At 38.1% G+C, this 13804-nt stretch overlaps 2 protein-coding genes across 4 annotated transcripts in view; both read left to right on the plus strand.

Annotated features, from left to right (window-relative positions):
- The window catches only part of LOC136280872 (serine/threonine-protein phosphatase 6 regulatory ankyrin repeat subunit B-like), a 50354-nt gene extending 42992 nt beyond the window's left edge, over window positions 1-7362 (plus strand). For 2 of the 3 annotated variants that reach the window (XM_066166607.1, XM_066166609.1), the window contains one exon: window positions 2964-7362. In XM_066166607.1, the coding sequence (XP_066022704.1) occupies window positions 2964-5749 (2786 nt within the window). In that variant the 3' untranslated portion in view covers window positions 5750-7362. Of the gene's footprint in view, window positions 1-339; window positions 523-2963 lie in introns of all 3 variants that reach the window. The other variant, XM_066166608.1, reaches the window with a different exon arrangement.
- LOC131787521 (protein argonaute-2-like) overlaps window positions 1-13804 on the plus strand; it is a 149266-nt gene that overhangs the window by 91781 nt on the left and 43681 nt on the right. The gene's annotated exons all lie outside the window — the stretch shown is intronic.

The raw sequence follows: 13804 nt of genomic DNA on the forward strand, positions 1-13804 counted from the left end.
TCCTCACAAAGGCTTTTCAGAGACAATGCATTTAGACATTCTAGCCTTTTAATATATCAAATTAGATATGTACATGTGCGCGGAAAATTTGATGATTCAATTGATAAAAGCGAGAGTAGATTATACCAAGATATTGTTTGTATTCTCTTGATTATACCTCGACCGCACGCGGAAAGTTTGCGAGGAGTACCATAGTTTATTTCTTAAGTTTTTCTATCTTCAACCTGCTCCCACTGCAAACTGTTAAACATCCAAAAAGCTTCTCATCACATAAATGCATTCCTACTTTAAAAAGACATTTTTAGGCAAAAACATGTTGTTTCTTTATGTTTTTTTTAGTTCAGAATGCCAGTTACGAAAGGCTCGCAGACAAGCCACGGGGTATTGACGAACACAAATGGAATTTTACCAAAATGTACGCGGAAAGTCTACAGTTTGAGACGAAAGGTTTAATGTCTGAAGCATCTGACAGCGGTATGGGAACTGAAGGAGCACCATCTGAATTTGATGTGGATATCGGTGGTCAGTATCGAAAAGTCAAAATTACCAAGCTTAGTGTCTTTGATAATAATAATAATAATAATAATAATAATAATAATAATAAAACTTTATTTAAACACGATAAGTAAAGCCAGAGGTTTGTGGGGTTGTGTTACAATAATATAACGTAAAAAAATATTAATATATTATAACATTTATAAGTTTATTTAAAAATATGAAAAATATGTTCAACTCCTTTTAAATAATACAGTAATATATCTCGGACACTGCTAAGCAGTCACTCTGGATCCAACAAACACCACCAAACCAATAGTTTATTGATTTCTATTGATATTCATCGAATTCAAAACGACTGCCCAATAGTGATGGTTAAGTCAATTAATCCAATGCGATATTTAAATGTCATATCAAGATTGACTCAACCATGTCTCAAGAAACATGTACATTTCATTATATTTTGGTTTACATCGATCAGTCAAACGATCAAAATTGAAATGTAAGAAATCACGTGACTTAGTTAAAAGTTTACAGAAATGCTCTATACTCTTAGAATCTATGTACATAGCTATCATTCTGCGCTTGTTTAGTTTTTGATCTTGTTGTGATGACAGCAAAAAAAACCGTTATCATTCTTCGTGAAATGCTGGAAACCGTGTTTGAAATGTTCTGTATAGAAGGTGAAACTTATTCTTTGAATGCCGCAGAACCCTCGAACAAAAAAAGTTATCTTTCAAATCGGCACTCTCAGTCCCAGGTTATCAACGAACACTTTTCGTTCAACTTATCTATGCTAGTTACCATGTTCCCACCAAAAGCGTTGATCCATTTTCTGCATAGAAGCACACGCAGGAGCCACAATTCCTTCATTCGCTCTGACGAAGGGCTAACGCTCGAAACGTCAGCTTTGAAACCCTTAACGATGGCCAATTTACGTTAAACTTATCAACTCAGTTGATAATACCAAATTACCTTGCTAAGTATTATTATTATTTATAGCAATTACGAAAGGTTAGGAAATGCGGGCGAGGACGATGCATTTTTGGCTATTTGGTTAATGAAAGATTTGGGGGCTCATAGGGAGAAAAAATTTGTTTTGCGGGGTTGAAAATTTAGTCCATGAGGACACCCCCCGTGCTCCAATCGCTTTTTCCTCTATTTTGACTCTAACAATAGAGTGATTTTAATAAACCTGTGAAACAGTTACCAACACTGGATCATTCCACGGGACACTAGTTCCCTTGTTTTGTTTTGCTTAGTTTTAGTAATATGCTGTAATTGTTGTTGTTTATGGTGTAAAGAAAATCACTGTAGGTTATGAAATACGCGTATTGATCGAGTCAAAATCATTGATGTAACGCAACAATTATTTATTTATTACTGAAACGAAACGACCAATATGAAGAAATTTCAGATTATTCCACAATATAATGTATAAACGCTCCCGTTCCAAGGACTGAAGGACGAACAACGCTCTCGCTCCACGCTTCTATGAGATCCAAGACAACTATCTCAGACTAAACGCTTGTCAGGTCAAGGACGAACAATACCGACGCTCCACGCTTGAAGTAAAGGACGAACAAATACGACTCTCGCTCGACGCTTGAGGTCAAGGACTAACAGACGAACAACACTCTCACTACTCGCTTGAGGCGGAATGCGGCCGAGAAATGGCATCCAACGCGACATGAACGGAAACGTCGAATCCAGATATTGACACGCTTGATTTGGATTGGTCGGCGCTGCTTCTATGCGTTAGCTTCACGTGTTCCAAGATCCAGATTATGCGTGATGCGCATGAGAAAATAGCGTACTTTGCATTCCATACATTCTTAGTGGTAGACTCACTATTTGAGCAAAAATCGAGTCAGGGCCAAACTACACAACTGTCGCGCATGCGTTTGTAAAAGCAACGTTGAGATTAGGATTGTGTGCTCCTCTTGCCGCCCGCAATTATTATTATTATTATCATTATTACTACTATTATTATTATTATTATTATTATTATGCTGAAAAGAGCCGCTCAATTTGCGAAGTGAGCAAGCTGCGAGATACGATACCTTGAATTATATAACTGAAAAATGGAATGGAGGAACGGTGGATCGGCGTAATGACGGAATATCCTAAAACGCGGAATGCCGTTTTGTATGAAAAAAATGTCTCAAAAAATGGAATTGCAATAAAATAAGAAAATTAAAAGAAGCATAAGTAACATTGTTGGGGCTCAGAGGGTAGGGGAACCATAAGGCTTTTGAGCGAACCCCAGCAAAACTATATCCTTTCGTCATTATACAACCTCTAGTTCTTTCCAATGTTCTAAAAATTGTTTTATATCAGAAGCCAAATGCAATCTTTGACTGTCTATTTTTACATATTGAGTATAAACGTTCTTATTATTACAAAGTACGGAAAGGTATGTCTCTTCTGCTGTGAAATTTTTTTTCATTTATCTTTTTTTTGTTCAGATAAACGTGACACTCAAACGGTAGCAGGCGACGATTGGAACTCACTGTCATCAGCTGTGCAGACTGGCAACTTTGCCATCATCGAGAATATGTTGTCACGTGGCCTGGATATCAACACAAAAAATAATGATGGTAATACGGCTTTGATTTTAGCTGTTTCTAGTGGCAAAATAGATGCCGTAAATTACCTCTTAGAGAAAGGAGCTGATCCCTTTATTGTAGGCCACTCTGGCATTACTCCACTGCACGCAGCCTCAAAGGATGATAATGTCAACATCATCGAGACACTAATGTCACGTGGCCTAGAGATTGATATAAAAGATAATAGAGGAGCTACACCATTGATGTTGGCTGTATTGTCTGGCAAGATTGAAGCTGTAAATTATCTTTTAGACAATGGAGCCGATCCCTGTATTAGAGACCAGTTAGGAAGAAATTCACTGCACGCCGCTTCAGGGGGTGGTAATGTCGCAATCATCGAGACACTAATGTCACGTGGTCTAGAGATCGATATAAAAGATAATAGAGGAGATACACCATTGATGTTGGCTGCAGTGTTTGGCAAGATTGAAGCTGTAAATTATCTTTTAGACAATGGAGCCGATCCCTCTATTACAAACCAGTTAGGAAGAAATTCACTGCACGCCGCTTCAGGGGGTGGTAATGTCGCAATCATCGAGACACTAATGTCACGTGGTCTAGAGATCGATATAAAAGATAATAGAGGAGATACACCATTGATGTTGGCTGCAGTGTTTGGCAAGATTGAAGCTGTAAATTATCTTTTAGACAATGGAGCCGATCCCTCTATTACAAACCAGTTAGGAACAAATTCACTGCACGCCGCTTCAGGGGGTGGTAATGTCGCAATCATCGAGACACTAATGTCACGTGGTCTAGAGATCGATATAAAAGATAATAGAGGAGATACACCATTGATGTTGGCTGCAGTGTTTGGCAAGATTGAAGCTGTAAATTATCTTTTAGACAATGGAGCCGATCACTCTATTACAAACCAGTCAGGAAGAAATTCACTGCACGCCGCTTCAGAGGGTGGTAATGTCGCAATCATCGAGACACTAATGTCACTTGGTCTAGATGTCAATTCAAAAGATAATGACGGCAGAACCCCATTGATGTTGGTTGCAGCGTCTGGCAAGATTGAAGCTGTAAATTATCTTTTAGACAAAGGAGCCGATCCCTATATTAGAGACCAGTCAGGAAGAAATTCACTGCACGCTGCTTCACAGGGTGGTAATGTCGCCATCATCGAGACGCTAATGTCACGTGGTCTAGATGTCGATTTAAAAGATAATGACGGCAGAACCCCATTGATGTTGGCTGCAGGGTCTGGCAAGATTGAAGCTGTAAATTATCTTTTAGACAAAGGAGCCGATCCCTTTATTAGAGACCAGTCAGGAAGAAATTCACTGCACGCTGCTTCACAGGGTGGTAATGTCGCCATCATCGAGACGCTAATGTCACGTGGTCTAGATGTCGATTTAAAAGATAATGACGGCAGAACCCCATTGATGTTGGCTGCAGGGTCTGGCAAGATTGAAGCTGTAAATTATCTTTTAGACAAAGGAGCCGATCCCTTTATTAGAGACCAGTCAGGAAGAAATTCACTGCACGCTGCTGCACATGATGGTAATGTCGCAATCATCGAGACACTAATGTCACGTGGTCTAGAGATCGATATAAAAGATAATAGAGGAGATACACCATTGATGTTGGCTGCAGTGTTTGGCAAGATTGAAGCTGTAAATTATCTTTTAGACAATGGAGCCGATCCCTCTATTACAAACCAGTTAGGAACAAATTCACTGCACGCCGCTTCAGGGGGTGGTAATGTCGCAATCATCGAGACACTAATGTCACGTGGTCTAGAGATCGATATAAAAGATAATAGAGGAGATACACCATTGATGTTGGCTGCAGTGTTTGGCAAGATTGAAGCTGTAAATTATCTTTTAGACAATGGAGCCGATCACTCTATTACAAACCAGTCAGGAAGAAATTCACTGCACGCCGCTTCAGAGGGTGGTAATGTCGCAATCATCGAGACACTAATGTCACTTGGTCTAGATGTCAATTCAAAAGATAATGACGGCAGAACCCCATTGATGTTGGTTGCAGCGTCTGGCAAGATTGAAGCTGTAAATTATCTTTTAGACAAAGGAGCCGATCCCTATATTAGAGACCAGTCAGGAAGAAATTCACTGCACGCTGCTTCACAGGGTGGTAATGTCGCCATCATCGAGACGCTAATGTCACGTGGTCTAGATGTCGATTTAAAAGATAATGACGGCAGAACCCCATTGATGTTGGCTGCAGGGTCTGGCAAGATTGAAGCTGTAAATTATCTTTTAGACAAAGGAGCCGATCCCTTTATTAGAGACCAGTCAGGAAGAAATTCACTGCACGCTGCTTCACAGGGTGGTAATGTCGCCATCATCGAGACGCTAATGTCACGTGGTCTAGATGTCGATTTAAAAGATAATGACGGCAGAACCCCATTGATGTTGGCTGCAGGGTCTGGCAAGATTGAAGCTGTAAATTATCTTTTAGACAAAGGAGCCGATCCCTTTATTAGAGACCAGTCAGGAAGAAATTCACTGCACGCTGCTGCACATGATGGTAATGTCGCAATCATCACAAAAATGCTGTCACTTGGTTTGGATGTTAATTCAAAAGATATTAAAGGTCGCACACCGTTAAAAATCGCAAAAACATTTGGTAAAACTGAGGCCGTAACCTTCCTACTTAGCAAGGGAGGACATTAGTTTTTATTTCTTACTGCTCCTTTTAAAGGCTTTAAACGACTACCGCTTGTCACTGCACGAGTGATACAGGGATGCATGCTCACGAACTATGAATTTTGAAGTAACTGTCACTTTTACTTAAATAATATTGACTGCAGTCACCAGAAAGCTGAGTCGTTACAGAAATTTAAAGCCTTACTTATATTACCCGTTTTACAACATTCTTTGCGAGAGATTTTTGTCGATTAGGCAAAGATACAAAGCTTTCTTGGCGGAAAGTATGCTCGTCATTGAACAAGCGCTCAGTCAAGATTACTTGGCGAACTATTGGTGTTTTTTGTTTTCCTTTTTTTTCGCTTTTAATTCGACTTGTATGATCTCGAGTGGCAATATTGAGCACAGTACTGGTGAACTACTTGTTTATTATACGGCCAGAAACGTTCTTTTTTTCGGAGAACAAATGATAACGCGAAGTCAGAAGAGTTGATTGATAAAATATAACCGTGAACATAATGAATATTGGAGTGTTTATGGACTGAAACGTCGTTCAGGTCCATAGTCGCGAAAAGAAATGATTGATAAAATTTGACAATATTGAGTAAGACTGGATAAAAACTAATTCATAATACCGCGAGAGAAGGAACAAATCTAGGCAGGCACATCAATTCCCTCTTTGATTGTATAAAATAGATCACCTGCACACGATATCATCACAAATTTAACATAGCTTTACACCCTAACATCACTATTCATATTCTCCATACTGTTCTCGATACATTTCCTGAGGTGCTGACAGGGAGAATTAACTTAACGATCCAGAGTTTCTGTAGTTGTTGATCATTTCCGTTATTCTCATGACCTAAATATGTGATTCAAGGGTGATATTGTAAGGAGAAATTAGATGCTAGTCACTCTAATGGGGTTAAAGGGTTAAGTTCAAATGTTTCACCCTTCAGGCTTCTGTCATCGAGTTGTAGTTTATTTCATTCAATCATATACTAACTCAAATGTAGAGCTTTAAAGATGTCCCATCGAGGAAACAAGAGCTCTTTCAAAAACCCCTTTAACCAGGTACTCTGGAACTTTGTATCATAAGTGTTTTATGATTTTTAATGAAATGCGCATTTTAAGATGAGAATTGCAGCATACAGTTACTTGTTATCACCAAACTCAATGTAGAGTAGTGTGTTTGGATGTTTTAACATTCCCATATAATTCAGTTATATACTCGTTATTCATTTCTAAACTTTAGCCTAAAGTATCAGTATTTCTCAAAGATATGCAGATGATGTAGCATTCTTTTCTTATATTCCAAAGTGGAACTTGTGTCAAGTTTTAGACTAACAGGCCATTAAATTAGTCATTAAGGCTATTATATTATTGGAACTATACTCTATATATTTTTATCGTTATACATTGTTGGAACTTTGGAGTGACATTAACCATACGCTTTGATCATCCAGATGGAAGTAGTCCAAAATCTTGTCAGTGACAATGGCTGTGGTTTCAAATACATGAACAGAAGTTATCATTAAAATCAAGTGAAAAATTGAAAGTTTAATTCTGGTCCTTGAAAAGTGACAAATGTCATTTAGATGATCACACAACATGACTGAATGTTCTCCTTGGTTAGATGATTATTAGTGTGGCGTATCTTCATTTTTTTGGGTGCACGCATAACTCAACAGTGGAGGATCGTAAACGCGATATTTTCAATACAAATTAAAGTCCAGTATTAACGTGGCAGTTTCGCTTTCGCATGACAAAAAAATGAAGAAACGCCGCGACCCAGCGCAAAAAATTTTGACATAAAAAAACTCAGTCAAAAATCCAATTCAAATTGTTTGTACGATCGAGTTAAAGCTCCATTAACCAGTAGTGTTTACCATTACAACCACCTCCCACCCTCCCTTTGTAGTTATAGTCCGTCTCACACCCCTCCCTGAGTAATAACACTCTACCTCCCACCCCTCCCTCAGAACTAATAAACTTCATCCCACCCCTCCCTCAGTAAAAATGGTGTGCTCCACCCCCCCTCTAAAATGGTCCCAAAAAAAAAAATAGGTACCCAATGGGTACTTGTGTCTGCTGCAGTGGAATGGAATCTGCTGTAGGCGCCTATTTTTTTTAATACTGTTAAACTGGCTAGAAACATCTCCCGAAAGGCAGTGCTATGGAATGCTCAAGGCATCACAAAGATGGGGAACTGAAGTGGTGAATGTCCAATGCTCCAGTTGGAGGTAAGGGATCATCAATATCAATCATCAATATAATGATTGTGATTACATCTTCATCACTGTTTAAATAACTTTTATTGTGTTATGGTACTGCAAAGAATCTAACATTAAAGTGAACGTTTCTTTTATTTTGTAGCAGAATATTTAAATCAAAGAATTGAAATACAACAGCCAATAGTTTTTAACAAAATTGAATAGTATCAGAAGTCTTTGTAACACAAGACAACTGTAATGCAAACGCAGTAGCAGTTTTGCAAAGCAAGAAAAAGTCTCTGGTTGTAATAATTCCTAAGAAATCATTATGTTTTTCATTTAATGGTAATATGCAATCAATTTGGAACAAAACATAGGTAAAACAAAGTTAGTATATTTACATTGTCGTGTTCAAGTAACTAATAGGTGAATATACTTTTAAAAGTATTTTGAAGTGTTTGTCTTTTAATTGAAATGAAATGTATCAGAAATGTAACGCAACAGAATTATTATCCCAAAAAAAGCAGCACGTGTACTTGTAAATAATGTTTATCAGTCAGAGAAACAATCATTTCACTTAAAACCAGTGTCTACAAAATGTTTGTTGCAAACTGTAACAAAACAGGTATTATTAACGTTTGGTATTCAGTAGTAATTTCCACTGATGTGTGACAGGAAATTGTTCATTTTATTCAGATTTGCACTGACTCCACTATTTTTGTTTGTTGTTGAATGTTATGCTGGTTATAGTTGGTAACTCTAGAAGAAAGGTAGTTATGGTTTCCTCAGTGATCGGAAGAGTTCTCTTTCCTTGTGACGCTAGCATATCATGCAGGATGTCGTTGAACAGGGTCACTGTGATCTTCGATTCTTTAATTTGTACCAGTAGTTGTCCATAACATTGTTGAATGGTGGACTTCATATTCTGCTTGAGCCCACAAGTTGAACAGGTTAGTATGGGAGACGTCTCTATTACCAGCTTTTTGTTACAGTTGCAGCAGGCTTGATATGCCGTGACACTTCCCACTCCAAGTATTTCTGCTGCTGCTGTTGTATTGGTAAAGTTCTGAGGTAGCTCAGCAGGATTAATGAGATCCACAGAATTGTTCCCAAAGTGTCACCTTAATGGCTCCATGTGGGTCCACAAGATAGGCAAACAACTTTTTTTTTTCACCATACTCTGTCTTCACTTTTTTTGTTGATGACATCTGAATAAGTTTGGCTTTGATGGTGATACTTTGATTTGTGTTTGCAGCTGAAATTGATTGGATATTGTTGGCACTTGGCAACTCAATTCTTGAAAAAGGTATTTCTTTTGTAGGCTCTAACAGTACATTGTTATTCATCAGTACTGTGGTTGCATCTCCTGCTCTTTCAATTCTAAAATTTCGAAGTTTTATTGGAGATTTCTTTTTGCTCATTTGATCAAAGTGTTCCTGTTTACTTCCGGAGACACAGACTCCTCTTACTAAGCCATCGGTGGTTTGTATGGACATGTCAAAGTAAGATGTCTTGCTACTTTTTTTAGTTGGAGACACATTGTCTAAGAAACCAACAATCTCTTCTTTTTGTTCTTCCATTGACTGCAAGTGAAAAAGAACCTTTTGAGTTTGTTTCATAGCAATATAATGTATTTCAAAATTTCTAATAACATAGGGAGCACTGCATCAAAAACGACGACGACTACGACTACTACTACAAATTTTAACTATAACAACAAAATGCCAAAAAAAAAACTAACCTAGGTGAATTATAATTTTTTATTTGTTTACTTATTCATTATAAATCAATCCACAACAGCAGCCTCTACAGACAGGAAGGAATAACACTAAATGAAGGTTGGGGAGTGCAGTATACTGCAAACTGTTTATTAGATGATACTAATACTGAAAATCAAAGTGAACCAGAAATAGAAAAGAGCAGTGGTTCCAATAAGCAAGATGGAAATGACAGTAATGATAATGATGATCAGTGGACTGAAGATGAAGCAGAAACACCTGCTGGTGTTACTGACACCATGTTGACCAACACACATTATTTTGAAGACAGTCTGCCTCAACGTATTTTAAATGTTGCACCAGGAGAGGGAAACAAACCCTTAAGTATATTCAGAGATCAATATTCTGAAGAGTTAGCATATCCTGGTATATTCCTTGGTCAAAGTCGACCAGAAAATAAAGATAGACTAGCTAATGTTCATTATAGCGACATTTGTAAATCTGAACTAAGACGATCAGATAGGAGAGCTGCTATGTGTGTTGAAAATATATTCTTCAAAACAAAAAAGCTTCAAATGAAAATTCTCTTAGGAAAATCACAAGTTGCACTTAGGAAGTGCAAAGGAAATAGCAAATCTTCAAATGCTGGACAGTTGAAATGTGAAGGAGCAATTGAGCGCTTGATTAATCTTGATGAAGGATTCCAATTTTTGAAAGCATTGATACCTTACAACTGTATGCAAAGATCTGTTCATAGCGATGCTTAGATAATAATTATCATGAAGAATACTAGTTCTAGGTTTCTCTCCTCTGTATAAAATCGCCACAGCTTTCGCACATGTTTGTCTAGTGATAGATGTTTTCATGTGTGTAGTGAAATACATGTATCTTCGGCAAAATCCATTTCGTAAACAGGGCATATTATATCCCCCATTGGGCTTTGTAATCCCCAAGTGAGACTTAATAATTCCCTTAACGGGCTTTTCATTCCCCAAATGGAGCTCAATTGTTCCCCGAAGGAACTTTCCATTCCCCAAATGGGGCTCATAAAGCTTATTTTGCGTCCTGAGCACTTGCAAAATGGCGGGGCGGTGATCGTGTTGGCGCCGAGAAAGCTTCAGTCGATTTACAAATTCAAAGCATCTTTCAAAACCTTTCACTCGGCCGGAATGACACCCAGTGCGAATGCTGTGGCAAAATGAGAAAACACCTTTTAAGAAATCCATTACAAATATGAAAAGCGAAAAGATCACTCACCTTGCAAGCAATAGTACACCCTGGCTTGACGAACGAAATCAGGACGATACGACGCAACCCAAACGTTTTTCGAAAGCATATAGTTTGACGGATTTGACTTTGTCCTTTTCTCAGATTTGATTGGTTCCGAGTCTTCCCGGAAATCGGTAGTTTGCCACGACCTCTTTCCTTTGTCCTTTCCTCGTATCCGATTGGATAGATTATTCCCCTGAGGAACGAAGTTTGCACCCGAAAGTATTACAGGCCGAAAGTATTACAGGCCGAAAGTATTACCCCTCCGTGCATACTTCATGTATCGTATCACCAAATGGAATCCGCAGTGAAACGTCAAGAGTAAATCCGAGATCTTGTCGTATATGAAGTAGCTGGTCGCGCGTTTTACAGCTTATCTAAGTGTCTGCATGCATTATAAATGCAGCAGACACAAAAAGGCCAAAAAATGGTCCAAAAAAATGGTCCAAAAAATGGTCCAGTCCATGTTTTACCCTATGCCGTAAAGTTTCATCTCACGCATGCCTAGACCAAAGATACTATCGGCAAAGTGACAAACTTTTCCATTGGCAAATTGAAGTTCTTCAAACGAGAAGTCTTTTTTGTCCAAGTTTATTACGATGCGGCTCGCAAAGGAACAGTAGCGTGGGAATTCCATTAAAGTTTCAGTAGATTCAAGTACTGAAGAAATTCAACCACATGACTGCACGTATCGCTACGTGTACCGTAACATTTGCGTTGCGTGACGAGAAGGTTACTAAGGCCTAGTTCAAACGTCGATCTTTACATGTACCGAACCTAACGTTTCTATTAAGTACATGTAAAGATCGACGTTTGAATCAATTAGGATCGGCAGATTTGTATAGACGTTTGAATCAACTGCCGCTCTTAATTATTCGAGTCGACCCAAATTGCAATTAGGTTCGGTACATGTAAAGATCGACGTTTGAACTAGGCCTAAGGTAATCTGATTACCTTTGGATTCTCACAAGCGTACGTAAATAGGAAAACAAAGAAGCAGAGTATAGTATTGTTCACCAAATCGCGATGACTACCAAATTATTTACACTTCGCCCAACTGACGAAGAAATTATCTGGGTACTTGATGACCAGATAAAAGAACCCAGCTCTCCGGAGATAAAGAAGCTGCAATTTGATCAAGATTCAATCGCTATCTAATCATGATTTTCAACATCAGATTTATTCAAGAATCTTCACAATGATAAGAAATAGTATTCACGTTTACTGAAGGTCAGGTCAACTTCAAAGATCGGTCAACAATATGAAACATTGACGTTTGAAAATTCTAGAACCACGCAAAAACACGTAACCCGCGTAACGTGATAGTAGAAAGGAGAGAGTGTTTAAACGGTTTTTAAGTACGTGCCTAAGGGGTTTCCGCTAATTCTCCGCGAGACAAATCAAAGCAGGTTGGGTCGTTTATAAATATAACTTCGGTGCGTCTTTCTGTTCATTTGTGTGGATATCGCTTAAATCTTAAAAAGGTAAATTACCTCGACATAGTACACCTCAACCCGCAAAATTTTATTTATTAGTTATGGAGAAGCTTTACAAGACACGCAGTGAAACCTACCTTTGGCAGGTAAATCCGAAATTCTGGAAAGAGCCTTTGCCGAAGCAGAAGAAAAAACTAACAAAAGGAAAGAGCTACCTTCCGTATTCGCCTCCATCTTATCGTTTTATAAACAACAACTTCGGTAGTTTGGTATCGTCTCAAGAAGGAGATTTTTGCCGGGTAAAAGAGTGCGCTGTATTCAGAAGAAGACCAAGTTGGCACAGGAGACGCTTTGTGCTGTTGGAAGATAAGCTATACTGTTATGAGAAGAGGAAAGAAGTGCTGGTGTTCTCCGAGATCATAATGATGTCCAGTGTCACGTCTTTGACTGTTCAGAACTCCATGTGCATTAAGATTTCCAAGGTTGATGGGAGTATTAGAATGTTGAGATTTTCGTCTGCAGAAGTCAGAAACGCTTGGCTCACGGCCTTATTGACAGCTAAGGCAGTCAATTTACTGAAGTACCAGTAATACTTTTAGAGGCATCACTACTTCAGTAAATAATCTGAACATTCAAGCATGTAATTAGTCAAGTTTAATTCTTTACAGGTGTAAATATACTCTAAGACTTCTGATAAGGTTTGAAACAATATTGATATCATAATTATGACTAGGAATTTTTTTAAATCTCTCAGGGAAAAATATTAAAAATTTCTGAGTCGCAAGTCAAGGTTAAAACAGTATTTATTTAGTCGTTCAAGGAAAACAAATATAAGTTCCCTGAAATTGTTGCGTTTTTTTTTCGTACAGCCTTTACATTAAAGTGACCTTTGAGATAATTAATCGTAGAGCATGATTACTTTCAATACGCAATCTTTTAAGAGAGAAATAGGCACCTTTTACTGTCAGACTAATAGATTTGTATAAAAGTCTTTTTAATGCGACTTTAACTATAGGAAAAGTCCAGAGGAATTGGGATTATTCATGAAAAATTTAATCTTCTTTCGACCATAAAATCCATTTGATTGCAATGACCCAATAAGGTAAGCTTTAAAAATATATCTGTAGGTCGCGAACTCAGGATATTATTCTTGTAAATAGTTTCATCTCGTTGAAAATGCGCAGTTCAAACATAAAAATTTGACTGAGGAATATGAGATGGGTGGCATGTTTACATTAGCACCTCTTTACCTCGTCCGCCGCACTGACCGGAAGATAAGGTCAAATTAAATGAGTTGTTTTGAACAACACTTCGGCTACTAAAAATACATTTTATTAGAGTTTCTTCACAACCACAAATATCAGAGGAATTTTCTGTTTATCTTAACCTTTTAACTCCCAAGATCTGATTGTTAATTCTCCTCTCTAGCTGCTACACATTTCC

Source organism: Pocillopora verrucosa, chromosome 5 (assembly GCF_036669915.1).
Source record: "Pocillopora verrucosa isolate sample1 chromosome 5, ASM3666991v2, whole genome shotgun sequence".
Lineage (NCBI taxonomy): Eukaryota > Metazoa > Cnidaria > Anthozoa > Scleractinia > Pocilloporidae > Pocillopora > Pocillopora verrucosa.